Raw genomic sequence first — 23,066 nt, 5'->3', positions numbered from 1 at the left:
TCTTTTCATGAGGTTCACGCCTCTTACGAGGAGGTTTTCAGTATATGGGTCAAATTTCTCATGTTCATTTGTTTGCAAAACAGACCATATCCTAATCCAAACCATTTATGAGAATTCTCTAAAGCTGCCACCAGCCTTCTGGGCCACTCCATCATTTAACAAAGACAGTTGTAAATGTCCTATTTGTTCATGCTCTGTGTAATTAATTTTAAATGTTTGATAAAAATATGTAGTAAATGGTTCAATACCATGAGATTTGATGTGAAAAGGGATATTTGAAAAGGCATGGTGAATGTTTCACAGTTTGAAACACTCAGCTTAGCTCAAGTTGCTTTAAACACATTGTGTCCTGGGGATGCCCACTGAATTGCAGCTTTCTCCAGTCTCTCCTAGATGGGTCCTACACATTGGTATACACTTCTGCTCTGGATCTGCATTCTGTTCCCCATTGGGACTGTAGTACTCCCTGGAGTCCTATTCTAATTGCTTTGAGCCCTGACAACCCCCTCCTCTCTACTCCCACCAGGTTGGACCAAGGTCTCCATACTCCCAGTCACAAAAGAGGTCTTGTTTCAATCCAGAGAGAACATAGACATGGCTGTCCTTACTCAAGTATCACCACTGCTTTACCTGCTTACCTGAACTTCACCCCCTTCCTCCCTTCTACCCTTACAGTCAGATGTCTAGGATATCAAAGGAGGCCTAGAATAGATACAATTTTCTTGAATGTTCTTGGACGTTGTAATGTGACTGCTGGCACACTCCTCCAACCCCAAGGTGATCAGTTGTCCTTACTCTATAAGGACACCCTGTTCCTAGCTAACCTTGCCACCTCAGTTAGCTCAGTACTCCTTGTCTGTACCCATTGAGTTTTCTAGCATCCGACTCTGGGTGCTTATGATAAAATGTTAGTTCTTTCCATTTTACAATTTTTCATGGTGAAAAAAAGTTTCTTTACAATTTAAAATATGGACCTTACTATTTATTTCCATTAATTCCCAAGAGAAGTAATTAATTCATTTTGAAGTTTACTTTAGGTGAAAATACTTTGTAAGACTATTCCCTGATAGCTATTCTGCCAGATGGTTAACTAACAAAGGAAAAACTGCACAAATAGATGTTTCTACCAGAAGGACTTTCTCTGGAACAAACAGCTCCTAAAAGCATCCCTCACTCTTTTTGTTTCATTTAATAAAACAATGAAATATTTAGTGCAACCAGGCAACAGGCTTTTTTGGACTAGTCTCTATGGATGGTTCAGAGAATATTCTTCTGTTAGATGAAAGAATATAGACATACTACAGCATAAAATACAATATATGGAGTTAAAATTGACAATTAGGAAATCTAGAGTTAAAAGAAGTATTACCTTAGGGTCATGTATTCCAGAAAGCTCTTCATAGATCTTCTCACCTACCATGACAGCAGCCAAATTCGCTGTATATGTAGAAAGGCAAAACATACAGAAAATGGCCCAAAGGTTCATCAGAAACCTTCCAGTCCAGCATTTTGGGGGTTTGATGGCTGCTGTTCTACCAAACAAGAGGGCATAACAGACATTCAAGGCTGAAGAGAAGGAGAAAACTTTACTTCTGTTCCGCCCCTTGGGAGTCATACCAAAGGGGCTCTTCCATTCATAGAGAGTGAGGAAGATGGCAGTGATGTGCAGAGCCACAAAAATCCCCAGCCACATTGTCCAATGGAGTGGCCACATGAAGGCTCCAATGGGAGCTGCTGTGTCTCGGGTCCTCACTAAGATGCCCAAGCTGGTGGAGAAGAAAGGACTGGTGAAATCTATCACCTGGCTTCGTGCAGTATTGATGCTGAAGGAAGTGACTGCCATGTGGGCTGACCCACTGAGGAGTTCACCCACCAGCCCAGTCCAGTGCCCATTTTTCCAGGCTCCATATTTGCCATCCCCAACAATATAGAGATCAAAGTCAAAGTTCATGTCTTCTGCTAGCTTTTCCAGCAGATCAATGCAATATCCATAGCAGCACTTCTTGAATTTGATGGGCACTGTATCATTACTGCTATGAAGGCTGCTAAAAAGGCTGTCCAGTATGGAAGAATCATTAGTCATGGGGTCTAGACAGAGTTGGCCAGCAGGGCACAAGCCTTCATCATCTACCTCCCGTGTGAAGACAAATGGATGTTCGATCAAAGTAACCACTCGCAAGTGTAGCTTACTTGGGTGTTGGAAGTGGGTTTTGTGCCTCTGGGCTTGCTCTGGCCATATTCCATAGTCCATGATAATCTTCCCCTGCTGCCAGCTGCCCAAGCGTGTCCACATTGGCTTTCCCAGGGGGTCATGTTGCAGATTCCAGATGAAAAAGTTGTTTTCTGAGCTGATGATAGTGGAACCTTTTACTTTGATGGAACCACTGAGGCCTCTGAAAGTGGTGTTGGCTAGAAACCTGCCAAAGAGGAGCAAAGGCAAAAAGTGAGGAAGAGAGGTGAGGCCAAAGTCCGGAAGCGGTGCTCATCTTTTCTTCTCTGTCTTAATAAGAAGAAACTCTATTTTTTTTCAAAAGGCACTGCCTGTAATTACTTTAGGAATTAATAAGCTGGACTCTTTCTAGGACAAGAGTCCCTATTTCATTGAGCAAATGAGATCTCAACCTCAGGTTCTAACACCTGGGCTGGGTGCTTGACTTGTGGTCTTACTCCAAATCTTTATTCCTAGTTAAGGAATGTGTTAATTGTTTTCTGTTGTAAATGGTTAATTATATATTCTTACAAATTTCCAAGCTATGAAGGTTCTCAGCATCTTTAACATGTCTCATTTCTACTGCTCACCACATTCAATTGCAAATAAATCAGCTCAATAAATATATTATCTTTGGTGCAAGGAATAAGTTATAATACATATGTATATACTTTTATGATTGCTTAAAATTACATTCATAATTCTAGAAAATAGCCAAATCTTGTTATCAGTGTTTAGCGTGGAAACAATCGACATGTCTGTCAGCATGAGGCCAGTCTAAGCTGCGTGTTGGATACCATCCATGGAATAAAGAAAAAGATGATGAATAGACTTGCAGTTCCCAGGACAGCCTCAGGCTAACCTCCCTCTAAGTCATTAGAGAAAAACAGTTGGCTCTGGCTCTAGAGAGAGCTTCTGCCAGAAGTCAAAGAAAGGAAAATTACCAACTGAATGATATACTGATTCCTAACCCTGGGAACCAGGGCACTGTCAGTATATGTTCTGCTATGGACAAGGCAGGGAAATGCTTGGTCAGTCTCTGTTTTTCTTGAGTTTGGGAAGATAAGACAATAAGAGGTAATATATGAGCTCGAGGCACCTCTGTACTGTTTTTTTTTTTTTTCAGTACGCGGGCCTCTCACTACTGTGGCCTCTCCCGCCGCAGAGCACAGGCTCCTCCGCGGCATGCGGGATCCCCCCGGACCGGGGCACGAACCCATGTCCCCTGCACCGGCAGGCGGACTCCCAACCACTGCGCCACCAGGGAAGCCCCCTCTGTACTCTTAATTATGGCCTTGTGTCAGAAATAAAGCCCACATTTTGACATCAAACACACCTGTGTTAGAATATTGGTCCACCCACCTTCTAGTATTGTCCTTGGACACAAATTTACTGAACTCTAAGCTTCAGTTTTGTCATCAGCAAAATGGGGGAGGTTATTACATTTTTATTTTTAAATTATTTCTACTGCAAGGGTTAGAAATAATGCATGTGAAGTATATACCACACCTTTTGACATAGAACAGATGTTCCAGATATGGTAATTATTATTTAATGTCATTCAAATTTTTTCAAAGGCTGTCCCAGGTCACTTTTCCTAGTTTTTTAATAGAACTTTTCTAGTTGGAGGCACAAAGTACTGCATTATGATAAACTCATAGAGGCTACTCAAGACTTACTTCAAATTAAAAGAAATTAAATTGAAATGTGGACTGTAACATAGAAGATTTTTATGAGGAGTTGGATGATACAGAATGTGTTTCTTCATGAAACACATTCATCCATTGCTTTCCACAAACATTACTCTGTAATTTATAAATGCAAATACCAGTAGTAAGAAGTTGTGCTGCCACAGAAGAAACAGAAAAATCAGAAAGTGTGAAGAATATACTAATTTTCATTACAGATATAAATGTAAATCACATTTGAAGATGCTACTGTCACTAAATGCAATGAAACTGCTCATTTTGGTAGATTGCATATAATAGTAATTATTCATGTTAGCTCTCCCCAGTGGGACTCTACCACTTAAAATGAATTCTGTTTAGCAACAAGTAATGAAGTCTCAGTTATCTTAGACTTTCAAACAGTTTTCTGCTTCTTTAGGGAAGTAGGGAACCAAATCATTAAAATATACAGATTAATCAACTGATAATTACCTAGGTACTATAATAGAAGGGTGACTACAACTGTGTTTCTGATGAGCAATTTACTGTTAGATTTGTTAAGACACACACACACACACACACACACACACACACACACACACACACACTGACATAGCCTAGGGAATAAAACAGTTATTAGTAAATAATTTTATTTGGTCAATTTAGTGATCAGGAAAGTAAAGTTAAAGTTGTAGAAAGAGAAGCCCTTCATTATTTTAAGAATAGTTGGGGCTTAATGATTATAAACTTTTAACTGGATGGACCTACGAAGGACTACCACTGAGTAAATATATACTAAAATCATCTCAGAAAAGCGGTCTTCAGGAATCTTTTAGAGATTATATAACTCCCTCATTCCAGTAAAACCTATTCCTCATTATCGATGTTAAATAGCATTCAGCATGGCCATGACTAAAGAACAATGCTCAGTTGTCTTTGAGGCACTCATCTATCACAGAAAGACATATCAGTCAGGATCTAAATGTCTTTCATTTTCCCAGATTGGAAAATCCAGTGTTTGTTTCACTATGCAGTTGGCACCAAGAAATTGGGTCTCAGAGAATCCCCATTAATGATGGATTACTTTTATTTTCAGTTTTACAGAGAGGATAAGTTAAAAATCTCATTAATAGCTTTAGTTATTGTCACCTTCACTATGTATTCTTTGTAATGGAATGACAATGCATAGCCAAGTTTGAATATTCACTATGTTAGCTAAAAGATTACAGTGTTGAAATCTTGCTTTTGCTTGAAGTGATCTCTACCGTGTTCCTTTTTATCTTGCCCTGGACTCTTCTTGGATGAACAAGAAAAAGGAAAATCAGGAATAATTTTATTGGCAAGATAAACTGATACAAATACCAGGCACTGTTCTTAGTATGAGTTATAGAGATGAAAGACACACTCATTGTTCTCAAGGAGCTCAAAGTCTAGTGATGGGGAGAAAGAAAAGCGAACAGGCAATTCTAAACCAGTGTAATAAGCATCCTGATGGAGGTAGAATTGGGTGCCATTGGAACAGAAAGCAAGGGCACCCACAATCTAGGGGTGACAAGGAAGGCTTCTGAGAGGAGCAGGTGCGAGAGCTGAGTCTTGAAGAAGGAGTTACAGTTAACCAGGAAGAGAAGCTGGGGCTTGGTGCTGTCAGCACAGGGAGATGCATGTGCAAAAGCCAGAGACAGAGAGAGCAAGCTGCATGATGGTAAGTGGTGAGAAATAAGGCTGGAGATGAGGGTGAGAAGTGAGTTACAAAAGGACTGAGGCCACGATGAAGCTAATGGAGAGCCATCGAGAGAATTTTTCTGAGGAGGGACAGGATCATCAGATTTGATTTTAGAAAGATTTTGTTTTCCTGCTAGCTATATAGGAAATGGTTTGGAAGGAGAAGGTGGCTGAGCACAGTTTCAGCTGTGAGGAATAATGCTCCTTTCCGCCTCTTGCTTCCTCTCTTCCTCTCTCTCTGCCTGTTTCACAAGGGCCTTAAGGTGACAAGGGCTAAGGTAATAGCAGAAGTGGAAAAAATGGCAAAATCAAGAGATACGTAGTTTCAGAAAGAAAAGTAGTGATATTGAGAGGGTCAAATGCACATGATTGCATTTAATTCACAAACTGTATTAAGAATGTGTAAAACTCGGCTTGATGGAAGGTCATATAAATAAGACCTGGAGTATTTAAGTTGATTATGAGCTAAATGTAAGCCCACAGAGCACTGTGGGAAAAAAAAGAGAGAAAAGTAATCTTAAATTCTTTTAATAGTAGTTTAGAGCCTGGGTCACAGGGACCAATAATAATACCACTACATTCTGTGCTGATCATACTACTTCTCCAGCCTAGCTATGAATTCTTAATAAATCTTCCAGTTCAAATATCATGAGGAAAGGTAGGAGGTGGAAAATTTAACAAGGGGTGGTAAGTATAACAATCAGATTGGACAGCAGAGTAGAAACATATTCAGGTTGCAACTGAACTCTAGAGGCTTTGCATGTCCATTTTATGAGGCTGGATTTTATTTAACAGGAAAAGGGGAGCCATGAAGATTTCGAAGTAGAGTAATGATGTAACCATAAGTCTGCATTGGTAATACTGCTCTGGCAACAGGTACAATGTGTCTATAGGAAGGAAGAGATAGTGACCAGGAGACCACTTCGAAGACTAGTACAATAGCTCTGTCATGGTATGATAAGGGTCTGAATCGCACTCCATGAGTGAGAATCTGGTTTAGCACTGTGCCTTGTGCATAGTGAGTGTTTAACAAAGCAGTTCAGGTATCCATCTTTCTTATCAGCAGATCTCCCAAGATACCACTCTGCTTGAAAGGATAAAGGTCATTGGTTAATCTGCTTGGAGGTAACTTATTACTTCAGTAAAATTCCCAATTATGTCACTAACTAAGAATATGTGTTGATTTGAATAGGAGCTGAGATAAAATCTGAACTTTTCAAATTATGTAAAAAATGTTTTTGAGACAGTTCACAAATATAAGCAAGATCAGTGTTTAATGTATTTAATATATTTTAGAAGCCACATTTGCACACAACACTTGACTTACTAATTAAAATATTTTCTTATGCATTAAAATAAATGAACAAAGATGTTAACAAAACATCACCCAATCAATCATTTATTCATTCCATAATACTCACTTTTACCAGGCACTATTCCAGATTCTGGGGGATATAGTAGTGAACAAAACTATGTAGCTTTTAGTCTATCGAGGGAACAGAATATGATAAGTAGGGAATATGAATGGGATGTTAGTGCTAAGTGCAAAGGAGAAAAAATAAAGCAGAGTAAGGAGATAAGATGTGTCAGGGTTGATGGCAGTAGGGTGGAATTTTAGATTAGAGAGGCCAGGAGAAGGTGATATTTGAGTAAAGGGTTGAAGAAAGGGAAGGAGCTGACCAAGAGGATATCTGGGTAAAGAGCATTCCCTGTATAGGGAGCAAGGAGTCCAGTGTCCTTGAGTGTGACTGTACCGGGTATGTTTGAGAAATAGCTAAGGGAGGGAGGGGCAGGAGAGTTAAAGATGAGGTCACAAAAAACTTATGGGGAGTGGGAGGTGGGGAAAATAGGATTTTGTAGGTCACCGTAAGGACTTTGTTTCTTCTCTACGTGAGATGGAGAGCCACTGGTAGGTTTTGAGCAGAGAAGTGATAAGATATGACCTACATTTTATTTATTTATTTATTTTTTGCGGTACGCGGGCCTCTCACTGTTGTGGCCTCTCCCGTTGCGGAGCACAGGCTCTGGACGCGCAGGCTCAGTGGCCATGGCTCACGGGGCCCAGCCGCTCTGCGGCATGTGGGATCTTCCCAGACCGGGGCACGAACCCGTGTCCCCTGCATCGGCAGGCAGACTCTCAACCACTGCGTCACCAGGGAAGCCCATGACCTACATTTTAACAGGCTCGTCTCAGTGTTGTGTTGAGAATGGACTACAGAGAGACAAGAGCAGAAGCAGAAAGACCAGTTAGGAGGCTGTTTCAAATACCAGACAAAAGTTGATGATGGTTTAGACTGAGGTAGTAGCAGTGGAGGTGAGAAGAATTAGTTGGATCTTGATAAATTTTGAAGCTGCCACTGACAGGATTTGCTGATGGCTCATATAGTTGCTAGGAAAAGGAAACATAAGGATGACACCAAAGTTTTTTCCCTGAGCGATTGGAAGGATGGAGTTGTCATTAATTAAAATAAAGAAAACTGTAGAAGAATCAGGTTGTGAGGTGGGTGAGAACCACCAGGAGTACAGTTTTGCTAATGTTAATTTTGAGATAATTCATAGATATCCAAATGTAGTTGTCAAGTAGGTAGGTGGTGATCTTCCAGAGTTTACGAAGTAGGTCTGGACTGGAGGTACAGTTTGGGAGCCAAAAGTCTATATAGGGTATTTAAGGAGATCATAATGGTAATTGTAGATGAGAAGAAGTTCAAGGAGTGAGTCCAGGGCACTTCAACATTTGGAGGTGTTGCAGGTGAGGAAGAACTAGCAAAGGAAACTGAGAAGTAACCAGAGACATAAAGCGGGCTGTGTTGTGTTCTAGAAGCCAAGTAAAAAGGATTTTTCGAGGAGGGGACACTTATCAGCTGTGTCAATGCTTCTAACAGCTCAAATGCAATGAGGACTGAGAACTGACCGTTCGCTTTAGAAACATGTAGGCCACTGGTGACTTCATGAGAGTAAGTTCAGTGAAGTATTGGAGCCTAATGTTTCAAGAGAAAATGGAAAGAGAGAAACTGGAGATAACTCTTCAGAGAGTTATGCTATAAAGAGGACAAAAATGGAATAGTGGTGGAGAGGAAAAATTAAGTACATATATAAATATAAGTATATATATATGTGCAGGCTTTTATGATGATGGGAATGATCTAGTAAAAATAGAAAAATTGTTGATGTAGGATAGAAGAGAGAGAATTCCTGGGACAGTTCCCTTGAGGGGCAAAAGGGATTGTGCTCTAAGGTGCAAGAGGGGGTGATGCTCTTTGCTGTGACAAAAGAGGAGCATGGACATGAGAGAAGGCAGAGAGAATACAGGGTCCAGAGGCAAGTAGGTGGGTGGATATGGACAAGAGAGCTTGTGGAAGTTCTCTCTTGATTGCTTTAACTCATTTAGGGCATTTAAAAAGTAAATTATAGAGCTCATTATACTCTCCCCCTTATAATTCATTTGAGAGAAGGTTTATTGTATTACTCTCAAAATGAGACTGAAGGCAGTCTTAAAAATGCAGAAAGCAAATAACTTTCATAAGAAATGTATTAGATCAATTCCAACTAAAATGCTTATTGTTTTGTTTTCCCATTTGAGTTTGCAAGAGTAAGTTGTAAAACTACCTGGGCCTACCACTTTCTAAAAAATTGTAATTTTTCAATCACTTTTTCAATCTCTTCTATTAAACTTTCTATTTCTCTGGGTCCATCTTGGCGAATGATATCCTCCTAAGAATTTGTTGCTATGGAACTGTATATAATATCATTTATACTAATCTTAGGATTTCTTCTAATTAATTAACTTGGGTTTTGTTAATTCCTTCTTTCTAGATCTCCTCCCACCTCTCTCTTTTCTGGATTTTTGGAAGATGATATATTTGTGTTCATATATTCTTTAATAATAGAATGTTAACTGCAGTATTTATCTTAATTTATTGGCTTAATTACAAATTCATGTATTATTTTTACTTTTTAAAAACTTGCTCTAAAATTTACTAAAGTTAAATAAAAATCTCCTACTGTAAATAATGTTGCCATGTTCTTAAAGATTTTAAGACCTGTTGCCCCTGATTTTTCTTCTTATTCAGCATATAAAGTTTTACTAATCTTATGTTTTTATATTCATTATAAATTTGTTATCTTTTCTTATCTTGAACTAGTTCTATCATAATCCCATTTTTTCCAGTCTTCATTTTGGAGATGTATGAATCTACTTTTGCGTTGTCTAAATGCATCATCATCCTTATGTGTCTTCTTCCATGCCCAGTTGTTTATAAGTCATATATTCATTTCTACTTTGATCTTTTCTTCAGGCATCAGCTTGTCTCTTTGCATGTCTATTTCTCTCATTTGTTTTTCATTTCTTTTAAAATTGCCCTCTTATCTTTGCTTTTTCCCCCTGTTATAATTGCCTTCCATTAACCATATCTGTATCTGGGAATATCTGTTTTGCTCTATAAATCCTTAAAATTTATTTTTCCCTTTGGGGAAAATTGTATCTCCAGTCCAGACCTCCTTCCTGAACTCTGGAAGATCACCACCTACCTACTTGACAACTGCATTTGGATATCTATGAATTATCTCAAAGTTAACATTAGCAAAATTGAATTCCTGGTGGTTCTCACCCACCTCACAACCTGATTCTTCTACAGTTTTCTTTATCTTAATTAATGGCAACTCCATCCTTCCAGTTGCTCAGGGCAAAAGTTTTGGTGTCATCCTTATGTTTCCTTTTCCTAGCAACCACCTAATTGCGGCCAATTAACTCCATCTTTGACTTTTTAGACTGTAAGATCCTCAGCGGCATGGATTTTGACATTCTCCACATTCTGAGAGCAGTCTCTTCCGTACAGTTGCTGTGAGGAATGAACAAATCCTCCTTTTCCCACTGCTCTGCTTCATAACACTGCAGGCTGTCCAGCTGAGACTTCAGCGTTCATCTAAGCATCTGTCACACTGAGTCATCTTTGGATCTTAGGCACAACATGGTACCTGGACCGTATAACTGCTCAGTGATGTTTGTGGGATAAATGCAATTAAACACATGTTTCCTGCTCAAATCAGACATGGGTTTCTTCAAGAGCACTTCCTCACATTGCCAGAAGAATGGGACTCAATCAGCCAGGAAGTATTGATATTGTATTTGTAATTTATAGATTATTCAGAGCATTAAAATTCTAATACGTTTCTCCCTGAACAATGGAGATTATCAAAAATAGAAATTAGTTCTATGGGAAACCTCTCTAACAATAAGGAATTTAATAGGAATTGGAAATTGCTAAATTTCAATCTTTAAAGCAGAGGGCCCCACATTGTAACCATTGACTATATCCTCTTTTAAAACAACTTACAAAGCTCATCTTTTAAAATAGATTTCCATCAGCTAATGAGCAAACAGCAATTTAATAACATATTAAATGTACATACATACACCCATGGACCATTGGGGTCTGTTTTGCCAGTAAGTGAAACTATAGAGTGGAAGGAGAGCTCTTGTCCTTGACTTTTTTCCCAAGAAGAGAAAAATATGAATACTAATCTTTGTGATTGAGTCATGTTTGAATATACTTCTTGGGCTGTGTGTGTGATGTGATGGGATCACTAAGTCAAAAAATCAGACACATAGACATAGTGCCCTATTTTTCAGCTTTCATGTGGCAGAACTGGCAAGCGGGTACTTCTTTTCCTTCTGTGTTTTTCTCCCACAGTAGTTAGATTTGTACCATATTCTTATGTTGTTTTTCTTTCCTTTCATTTTTTGATATAAACCTTGACTTCTCTACACAATTATGGCCTGTGCCCATCCCTTGGATGGCTCCTCTTGCTTTGTGTAATATCCAACCTTAATTCCTTCTAGCTCTCTAGATCTGGCTCCAGCACTAGTCCAGGTGCTGATATCCCTTCCCTTAGCATAGCCCTGTCAATGGGACACTATGTAGTATTTGCCACTGGAGGTTGAAGTGGCCCTGGGATAGATCTAGAATTCAGAGTACCTCTTTTTTATGACATATTTCCAAATTTTATAGTAGATGCATACAAAGTAAAAAGTATTCAACAAAGAATATAATCACAATTTCCACTCAGGCAAATAGAAGCTTGGAAGTTCTCCTAATGTGGGAAATTGCCACAGTTTAAAACCTGCTGGAAGCTAGATTAAGCAAATTTAAGCTGTATTCTTCAAAACAGGGTCCTGAGGGGATACACATCTTTTACTGTTCCTTGTTTGAGGCCCCCGTGACTTAGAGAAGATTTTCGACACAGCTCTTGGCATGACTTAAGTGACATAGAGGGATGGGCAAATTCAAAGGATTTAGCCAAATTAGTCCAGTGACAGGAGTTCTTACTGGAAACATCTGGAAACATAGACCTTAACTGTTGTCCTTACGATTCATGACACCGAAGCATGTGTTTTCTAGAAGTACTGACTCCGTGGTAGCCTTGCAGAGAAAGTTAACTTAGGAGTAACAGCTGGACACAGTAGGTCACCCCACAGCAATGGGTTCTCCTTGGGGACCCAAGGAACCAGTGTTAACATCATCCAACCCGTGGCTTTCAGGTTCAATGCAACTGCATTTCTTTTGAGTACATGTTGAAACACACAGGCTAACTAGTTTGGCTCAGTAGAGGTCTTTAGGAGAAGAAGACTTATTCATGGGTAATCGCACCTCCTGATTTATATAGCTTTTGGCTGAAAGAATATGAATGACAAAGTAATGGGATCCCAATTAAGGAAAGTTTATATTAATTCTGAAAGAGCCTGGAACTTGGATTTAGACAGTTTAAACCTTCCCCTATAAAGTACTAACTGAATGACCTTAGGCATACCACTTAACTTTTCAAGGTAGGAATCCTTATAATTAAGGAAATTAAATTTTCTAGAGATTAAATAACTTTGGCAGGGTCACAATGCCAGTAAATTATTGTAAAGGTGAATGGGAATACCCCAGGTTAGAATTATATCATGCCACCTCAAGTTCTCCTGGAACTCTTCTAGTATCCAGCAATGAGACCGGGAACATCATCAGTTTATACCTTGGGACTTTTGAATGGGTATTTGTTTTAGTCTTTATTTTTCTGAAGCTTCCTAGTGCCTCATAATACATGGCACATATATGTTCTGGATAATACATGCAGAATCAATAAATAAAGCAACATTTACTATTAATGAAAGGCCAGTGAATCTTGGTATTGCTTGACCATGTAAGCATAAAGATGAACATAGCCTGGAGGGGAAAGAGTCTCTCTAGCACACTGAACCATTTTTCAAGGACAACTGAGGAGCGGGCCTAACAATGCCAGCTAATGCCGAAGGATAATCACTAGTAGAATGGGTGTTGTCTCAGTGAGGAATGATAACCAAACTGCTAGATCAAAAAAAAATGGATAAAAAATATGGGTAAGTGGAGGAGCATATTGTCTCTCTCTGAAAGAACAAAAGAAGGGGGTTGTAAGCTTCCTGGGAGCAGGGCCCCTGTTTTCTATTCTTTGTGTCTCCAGCATTAGCCAAGGTCCTAGCCTAATATAAGTAAGCTTCAACATATGTTTGTGGATGAATAAATGAATTAATCACTGCCCACTTGATACAGAACTGAATTGCAGAAGCTCTTCCAAGAAGAAAGGCAAGGTTCCATAGATTCTATAGCCTGCTGAGAAGCTAGAATAACTATCAGGACTATGATTAATTAGCTAAAGGGTCAGAGACTTCTTAGGCCAAGGGGACCAAGGTGTCTATCGATGTCTAGGGTCTTGGAATTTCTAAAGGAAGGATAACTGCCTTTGACTAGGCTATGAATAAATCAAGGGGCTCTTTCTCCAGAAACATAGATTCATTACCACCCAGGGCCTTCAGATAAGCATGGGCAAATCCTAACCCTAAGAACAGCAGGGAAGTCCTCAAACTCCTATTCATTTTCAACAGAGTCTGGTGTTTAGAATGAGGTAAGGGAGTAAATGTGGGCAAAGCTAAAACAGATTTGGAGAAATAAAAACAAGTTTTTGTATCTTAATGGTTTTTAAAAAATTAGTCGCAAGGATTTTATGCTGTATTGCTTTATTTGGTTAATTTGTTACAGGATTATTATTTTATAACAATGTCATGCCTAATGTTCTGCCATTCAAGTGACATCCAGAATGCATGCTCCTTAGCTTGGCATAAAAGCTCTGTGTGGCATGCTATCAAATTAACAACTTTTCCAGAATCATGTCAGATTCTCTTCATATGCAATGTACACGCCAACTGTACTAAATTTCTTTCAGGTCTTGGTAAATTTGCATATGCCATTTCCTGTGCCTGTGAGGAAATGTTTGCTCCAAACCAGAAAACTCCTATTCATTTATCAAGATCCAATTCCAGTATTTCTTCCTCATCATCAACTCTCTGAGAAGAGTTAATTATTTCCTCCTCTGTGTATTTGAACATATTTCTATTTTTAAGAATAACGTATCCCTTTGTTTTATAACCATTTACTTACTTTTCAACTCATGCACTAGGCTGTCAGCTCCAAAATGGCAGGATGCAACTTTCATTTTGTCTGCCTCACCCTAGTTCAACAAATAGTCACTGACTGCACAGAAACACCTTTGCACATGTATTTGTGAAGTTATTGCCAAATAATATATCAGATATCATTGCTTCAAAGTAATTAACATTTAATAAAACAACTTGCAAATAAATTGTTAAAGATCACAGTATGAACTTGGCCCCCATGTGGTTTTGTCTACATTTAGTTATGATGGATGTTTGCTCTGGCATGTGGGGACCCAGGAGGAATTAAATCCTTTTTACCTGTTATTACGTCTATGTAGTCTGCCATGAGAAATGATTTTTTTCTAGTCTAAAGGCCTATGCTGAAAAAGCCACGTTTTTGGTGATTTCATTAACATTTAAAAATGTTAACAATTCTGTCAGCCTAAACTGAAAGTGACTGTGTGAGAAATGAAAGCTTGCATAACTCTGACACTCGATATTCATGGCTCATTATCCTCATGACTTTCATTATGCAGTGAGGAAGTAGGGTCAGCCTCACAAAATTTAGGAATAATTAAGAAAATTACTATATGGAGATGTGACTTATGGACTGAGAATAACGAACTTTCTAAAAAGACTGTATTCAACAAAATAAATAAAGATGATGAAAAATCCACAGATGTTTTATAGCTTAAGGCAGCTTTTCAGTTATTCATTATAAAGACTCCTTGAAGGCTTTTCCTCACTTCCCTTGACCCTTTCCTGAACACTTTGAAACTTTCTCTTGACTATATTCCTCAGGGAGTTCAAGAAGTCCTAGGCGTATTTCCTGAAGTTCTTTAAGTTCATTCTCAAACACATCCACAGAGATGAAAATATTGTTGCTGACCTGTATACACTGTGAATTGCTTCCAGGCTCCAAACCTCACACTCATCTTTCACAGCTTTCAAAGTTTGTGGAATAATCATGTGGAAATAGCCACAAGGTCAGAGGTTATCTGCTAACCTAACATCCTATCAAAAAAAAAAAAAAAAAAAGGAAAAGAAAACCAGATGGTATCTAGGTAAGTTAAAAAAACTGTTTTTAATTTAGACAAAATTTTATTTATCTGTTAACCACCCATTATTCTTCTAGAGCAACAGATGGTGTAGGATGTAAATATAATATAAAATTTCCTTTTCTTTCTATGTTAATTTCAATAAATGTCTATTAAGTAGCTGCTATATGCCAGGCATTAAACTAAGTTCAATAGTATCTCCACTTAATAGAATTTATATTTTAGTTCAGAAGTCAGACACATAGACAAATAATGATGATGGAATAGACCAAGTACCATCATATAATTTCATGTACAAAGTGCCATGGGATCTTTATAGAAGGAGGCACATAACTTTAACATAAATTAAATTTTGAGGAGCCAGAAAGATCAGTTTGATCTTGATAAAATGAACCCCTAAAGTATATACAACCCAAGTCAACAAATATTTCTGTAGCTTCTAAACATTTTTAGGATCCAAACAGAATTATTTTTCTTGTGCTCTCCATTTTATATGAGACAGAAAGACATTAAAAAATTTAATATAGTTTTCACAAGTGGTTTTTCCTGTCTATTGTTTAAGATTGTCCTTCCAAAATAATGACTATTTGAAATTATAACTAAAGGCTTTGCTTATATTTTTGTTATGAAGGAGGATGTTTCTTATCCCAGATAAAGTCCTGAGCCTCAGTGAAGTGCTAGTTGAAAAACAGTAGATTAGGACTTCCCTGGTGGCGCAGTGGTTAAGAATCTGCCTGCCAGTGCAGGAGACATGGGTTCGAGCCCCGGTCTGGGAAGATCCCACATGCCGTGGAGCAACTGAGCCCGTGCGCCACAACTACTGAGCCCGCGTGCCACAACTATGAAGCCGGCGCACCCTAGAACTTGTGCTCCGCAACAAGAGAAGCCATCACAATGAGAAGCCCGCACACCACAACAAAGAGCAGCCCCCACTCGCCACAACTAGAGAAAGCCCATGCACAGCAATGAAGACCCAATGCAGCCAAAAAAAAAAAAAGATTAAAAAAAAAACCAGATTAGTTGTGGATAGTGGCTATAAAATAAAACATGCATAGACCTTTTTTTTTCATAGACTTTAATCTTGAGGAAATTCAAATACATTATGGAAAAAATGGAAAGTTCAGTTGATGATAGGACATCTAATTTTATCATTTATAGATTCCTAATAAGTGAGTTTTTGAGATATTTTATTTTATTAACATTCTTTAAGGAGTGTGTAGGCTGTGCTTAAACTCTGCCATATATATGGCATTTAGCATGTTGCCTTGCACATAGTAGGTGCTCAGTCCATACATGTGAAATTAAATGTAAAATGCTTGGCACTTTCTGATCTTTCCTCAAACGTTCATGTCTTTTAAAAGGCAAGACACCATGAGGTTACCTTGTGCTCCTCAACACAGTCAGATGTCCCTGTTCGAAGAGGACTTCCTAAAATGGGGCCAGACTATAGCTAAGCCTTCATCTCTGAAATAGCAATAATTCTCTGATTTGGCCTCTCTGACCATAGGTGGTCCTTTTCAGGAAAAAAATCTAGGCCCCTGTAAAATATCCTTTAAGGATTTCTCCTTTTTCCAGGGATCATGAAAACCATGTCTATAGGATGAATTATTCTTTAACTTAAACAGGCTTTTTCATTCTAGATTCTGAACCAGATTGAGGAACTGGAAAAGAAAGGTAGCTAGTTTTAAAAAGTATATATATATATATATATATATATATATATATATATACATTTTACTCTTGTGGAACTCTTAGTTCTATCTATCTATCTACTTACCTATCATCTACCATCTACCTATCACAACTCCTCCATGGATAGTAGGATCTACTGTTATATCTTTTTACATAAATGGGTATAGGACATAGGAAACTAAGGCTCAGAGAAGTTAAATCACTTGACCAAGTCATGCAAAGCTAAAATTCAAGCATAGGGAGTCTGGCTCCAGGGTCTATGTCTTTAGTCACTTCTCTATTCTGCCTTATTCATCATAGCCTGGGAGTAGAGAGAAAAGTCTATCTCTAGCGTGACTAATTTTTTTCTCTGTATAGATTTAGAGAGATTTGTCCAAGTCTTTTGATATAGGAAAGAGTGAGCAGGGATGGAAACATTTGTTGTGCATCTACTATGAGCTGAGCAGTGTTAGGTACTTTTCATATAGAATTTTGTGGTGTCTTTATTATAATATATCAAGCTATTTAATATTATCTTAGTTTACTAATGAGAAAACTGAGGCTCAGAGTTTTTAAATAGCTTGCCAAGAACATATAGCTAGTATGGGACTAAGCCAGGATTTAAAAGTGGGACTGAGGATTCCCCACTATATGCCATGTGCTTTCTGCAAATGGGATAGATAGGGAGATTTTATTTCCTATCACAGTCCTATGACTGGGGATGTAAACCAGGTCTTGCATCCTACCTTGATAAATATTGTCCTGAAGTGAGATTTGCAGTTTCCACATCCATGCAGTTCATCGTGCTGGGAATGAGAGCAAGTTCTGGCTGGATCATGGTGGCTGTGGCTACAGCTCTTGCAACCAGTTCCATGGCATCTTGTACATAGTACTCAAAGACAGACTGTGTTGTTTTTCCATGAGCAATGAGCCCTAAGGGCAGACCTTCTGTCCTCAGTTGCTCAACATTCTGGGAATCCCCCAGCACCCAATGAAGCTCAGGGGCTGCTACCCCAAACTGGGTGGTAATTTCGAAAATCCGCCGGATACTTTCCATGTCGCAGCCAAACATCACCATTGTGGGCGTACTGTTCTTAACGCTCTCAAGCTGGACCTGCAGGAAGCTCAAGAGGTCCTCAGTGGAGGAGAGGTTGATGCTGATGTTGATGATAGAGCCCAGGTGGAACTTGGAATTATTCTGGGTAAGGACGAGGAAGTCGGTGATGTTCCAGTCTTCCTGGCACAGCAACAAGCTAAAATTGTACCAGTTGTTCATGGTCAGGATTGAGACAGTGACATCAGCATCAGAACTTAATGAATTTTCTAAACTCAGTTGGAGGTGAAGGGGATTCTGTATTTAAAGATATGAAAAAGAAGAATTAGAAAGTAATGGCCAAAGATTATAATATAGGGTACTTTTGCTTTCTTATGAGGCTTCATCTTTTATTTTTCCCTACGATATTCAAGTGCCTCTGGGATAAAATTCCCATAATTTTGAAAGCTATGTTTCCTGTCTAATGGGATTGATTCCTTACAACTGATTTCCTTATAATTTTTGCTCAGAGTACCAGAGGGCAGATGATTCTTGGTGTAAATGTCAGGGGTGACACAACTGTACATTTAGTCTTAAATTTTTATCAGGCTTGTCTACTTCCTACAGACAGTCTCCTTTAGGCATCCCATTTCTAACTATCCCTCTTCTTAACTCATTTGTCCAATTTTCCTGTCAGGTGAAATAATTTAAAGAAATTACTTTTGATTTCCTTTAAAACTACTAGTAGAAAAATCTTAAAACAGTGCAGGTGCTTGTATTAAGGATGGTGTGGAAAAAGGATGCATCATAGTTTCCCAAACTTCTAGCCCCTGAGGAAGGCACATTTAATATATGTGGTGCTATGTTTGAATGTTTATGTTCCCCAAAATTCATATGTTGAAATCCTAATCCCCAATGTGATGGTATGAGGTGATGGGGCCTTTGGGAAGTAATTAGGTCATGAGGGCAGAACCCTCATGAATGAGATTAATGTCCAAGAGGCTCAAAAGAATTCCCTTACCCCTTCCACAATATGAGGACACAGTGAGAAGCTGGCAGTCTGCCACCATGCTGGGACCCTGATTTCGAACTTCTAGCCTCCAGAATTGTGAGAAATGAAATTCTGTTGTTTACAAGCTACCCAGTCTGTGTTACAGCAGGCTAAATACACTAATACATATGGAATAATTAACAATATACTTATAAAAATTAAATACATAGTCTAATATTGAAGGTTTGATTGCATTTCTGTATCTACTGAGACTGGATTCTTGCTGTGAAGGGTGAAATGTGTGCCATTTAAACACATATATGTAACTTCCACCACAATTTCATCTACTTATAGAGCTCACCAACTCAATGAAAGAAAAGTATCTTATTTGAAAAAATCACAAACTATTAATTATATAGATGAAGTGGAAATAGTCCTCTAATGAATGAATCTGTTAATTGTTCTGAGAGTAGACATTTGACATATTTATCCTTTAACACTGACATCCTGAGGATGGTTAGCACAATGCTTTACACAAGGTAGTGTACAATAGACACAGTCCAAATTGACTAAATATGGTCCCATTTTGGAGCTATTAGACTATTGAACTATTTTTGAGAATTTGCCAAACATTCAAGTCAATAACATGAGGAGGGCTTTCGCAGTAAAATTTCATGCCCTTGTACAAAAGGAAAGAAGTGTGGCCTTCCTTTATCTACCAAAAAGTGTATAACAAGAAATAGAGTTTGAGTTGAACTTTGAACTCTTTGAAGGGTTAAAAGCATTCTGATATGTGTAGAATAAGGAGTGAGGATTCCAAAGGAATTTATGGGCGAAAAACTATTACCAAAGGCAGTAAATGAGAGTAATCATAATGGTAAGGAAGAGGGAGTCTTAAAATTTATTTTGATAACATGACTTTTGTCCTTCTAAATTAAGCTTTTGAGCAGGACTTGTAATGATAAAACCAGAGCTTTTGGAGGATCATCTATTGGTAGCATTCAAAAGGAAGAGGGAAAACAAGCCTTCTAGGATTTCGATAAGGTGCTAAGGGTTTAAACTGGAAGCCAGTGTTGGTAATGATAGGAAGAGTGATTTAAAAAAAGGTTTTTTTAAAATTAAAATTTAGTGACAAGGTCAGATGTAAGAAGCAAAAAGAGAAAGGTGTCAAAAAACCAGGAGGTAGGTAGTTCCTGTTTCTAGGCTTGGGATGCCATATAAGATAAAGGACCAGAAGCTTCATTTCCTCACTCTTACTACTGATGAATATAAATTGCTCCAGAGAGTTCTTTCTTTCCTCCTCTTTTAACTTTCTTCCTTTCCTTCCTTTTTATATCCTCCTGTGCCTTAACCCTCTTCCAGAATCAGTGAGCAATGGAAGGCAAGCTATACATTTAGCTGGCAGGAACAAATTATTCCCAACTGTTTTCTTGGCCTCAGTTCCCTATTCTGTTGCCAGTTTTCTTTCTAAAACATAAATATGACCATATCATTCTTCTGCACCATAACCTCTGAATTACCCATAGGACAAATTTCAAACTTCACCTGTAACACTCCAAACATGTACCCCAAGACAGGTCATAGTAGACAAATTATTTTTCTTGTGTCAGAGTGAGCATGTTCACATCTACACAAATTTGATACGCTGAATTCTCCACCTGTGAATGTACTTGCCTACATTCATATTCATCCTTCAGAACTCAACTCTTGCATGCAGATTTCCAGAAATTAGCTTACGTTCCACTTACTACTGTTTCTGCTGCTGAGCTTTTTTCCTCGCAGTATTTTTGCCCTTTTGATTTCCTGCAATGGTGAACTGGGTTTTTGTTTGACTGCCCCTCTGACTGTTGCCCAAGCAGAATTAATCGTCTCATGTCTGTGTCAGGGTGTCATTTTGTTCATCCCTTTATTACAGCACCCTTCATACCGTAAGTTAGTTATTTGGTTAAGTGCTTATCTCCCACACTAGACTGGAAGCTCCTTTAGGATAAGGACCATATCTCAATCATCTCTTCTAACACAGTTATTAGTTAACCAGAGATAGTATTTATCAACTGGAATTTTCTTTTGTCCATCCTGGGCTATGATCATAATCTTGTCACTGAAAGACTGAGAAGAAAACCATTTCCAGCAGAGCTGCACGACCCAATATTTTGCCCCCAGTGGGGACAAAGGCCCATCTATCCACTTCCTACAGAGAGATTCATTAAATCAGTATGTGAGGATCATGTTCTAATGGAGGCAGAGATGAAAATGTTCTCCTCTTGCTAAATAGGGAAGTAAAATTAGCTAATCACATTGAGCATTCAGCACCAGAGAGACAAATGCATTTGGCATGAGAGAGTGACAGAGGAGTAAAATGAAAGCCCCTCCCCGTGGATTATGTGATCTGTATAATCACACTCATCCCTACAAACAATTCTAGTAAGAAAGTCTAGATGTGGAAGTTAATCCTTACACGAATTTAAGGAACACAATTCTTCAAATAAATATTTATTAAATAATAGTTTAGAAACATCTAGTGATATTGTATTTATCTGGCAGCCTCAGAAGCAAAATCTCCTAATTTCTCTCCATATAATAATCAAGGGAAAGGTGCGTGTACGTGTGTGTGCATGACACACACACACACACAGATATGAAAACTTAAAACAAAAAATTCAAGCCTAATAGTAAAACTTTCATCAAAATCTGGGACAAAAATTAAACAAGACCTATCAAATGAAACTGAGAATCAAAATCTATGTCTGAGAGATAGTTTGCTGCTTGCAGAAGAACAACCCATGGCCTGAAGGAAGGTATAATTAAAAAAAAATTTTCTACATTGTTTATCTCCTAAATCAGAGATCCAATAACAAAACAACTTGAGTTAGGAAGCCTCTCTCAACCATGCTGACAGTAAAAACTGCTTCATAAGTGCATTCAATTTATATAAATTAAAATATACAGGCTCAGGAGGAGGTAGGGGGAGAGAAAAATGAAGTAGTACTGATAATTCTAATTATCCTAAGTGAGTGTATTCTTTATTACCTATGACTATTATATATAGGTATTATGTATTGTAATAAATACATGTTATTGTACACAGTTATATACACAAAATCATATATGCCAAATTAAATAGGTAATTTTTAAAAACTGAAGTATAGTTAATGTACAACATTATGTCAATTTCAGGTGTGCAACAGTGATTTGACATTCAAATATATTATGAAATGATCACCATAATAAGTCTGGTAACCATCTGTCACCATTCAAAATTATTACAGTATTATTGAATACTATATTCCTTAAGCTGTCTAATACTTCCTCATAAGTTATTTATTTTATAACTGGTAGTTTGTATCTCTTAGTCTCTTTCACCTATTTCATCCAACCTCCACCCCAACCTCTGGCAACCACCAGTTTGTTCTCTTTATCTATGTCTGTTTCTGCTTTGTTTTTGTTTGTTGATTCGTTTTGTTTTTTAGATTCCACATATAAGTGAAACCATATGGTACTTGTCTTTCTCTGTCTGACTTACTTCACTTAGCGTAATACCCTCTAGACCCAACCATGTTGTCACAAGTGGCAAGATTTCATCCTTTTTTATGGCTGAGTAATATTCCATTGTGTGTGTGTGTGTGTGTGTGTGTGTGTGTGTGTGTGTGTGTGTGTGTGTGTATCACACATCTGCTTTATCCACTCATCTTTTGATGGACACTTAGGTTGCTTCTATGTTTTCGCTAACTTAAGGAATTTTCTAATGTAATTTTCTGATACTTTGAATTGAGTCTTTATTTCGAAGCAAGATAACACGCCTCTCCACTCCACTCTCCACTGAGTTTTAGGGTTTTATTCCCATCATAATCTGCTTCTACATTATTTGGGGGCTGACATTCCCAAAAGTATGGGCCAGAAGTGTGGATGGGAAATGACCATGTTGAAATGCACTCATGGAATGAAATCTCAACAAGTCAAGTGCAGAGCTGGAAGGAGAGAGGAGTTGCCAAGACAGCAGTGCAGTTGCCAGTGTCAGAGAATTGCAGAAGTGTCAGAGATTTATTCAATTGTGTAAGGGAAGATTGCTTTAGCTGTTATGGAGCACAGTGGATTTACAACTAGTAAAAGATTAAAATTCCACAGAAACAAAAACCAGGCGAGAAGGGTAAGAAAATGTGGAAAAATAAAAAGATAGAGGGGCTATGCCTTAAGAGATATTAGAACACAACAGAAAATGCAATTTTTATATAACCATAATAATTAAAACAGGTAAGTATTAACAAA

The 23,066-nt window shown here is 38.2% G+C and overlaps 1 protein-coding gene across 1 annotated transcript in view; it reads right to left on the bottom strand.

Moving 5' to 3' along the window:
- Window positions 1-23,066, bottom strand: part of GRIN3A (glutamate ionotropic receptor NMDA type subunit 3A) — a 149,428-nt gene that overhangs the window by 87,123 nt on the left and 39,239 nt on the right. Inside the window, exons 2-3 of the mRNA XM_060153366.1 lie at window positions 17,523-18,127; window positions 1,370-2,417 (exon numbers count right to left, since the gene is read on the bottom strand). Coding sequence (XP_060009349.1) covers window positions 1,370-2,417; window positions 17,523-18,127 — 1,653 coding nt within the window. The remainder of the gene's footprint in view (window positions 1-1,369; window positions 2,418-17,522; window positions 18,128-23,066) is intronic.

The sequence above is a fragment of the Lagenorhynchus albirostris genome, chromosome 7 (genome assembly GCF_949774975.1).
Source record: "Lagenorhynchus albirostris chromosome 7, mLagAlb1.1, whole genome shotgun sequence".
NCBI classification, from domain to species: Eukaryota; Metazoa; Chordata; class Mammalia; order Artiodactyla; family Delphinidae; genus Lagenorhynchus; species Lagenorhynchus albirostris.
The sequence above is the reverse complement of the archived record's forward strand: the minus strand, read 5'-3'. Positions and strand labels throughout refer to the sequence as shown.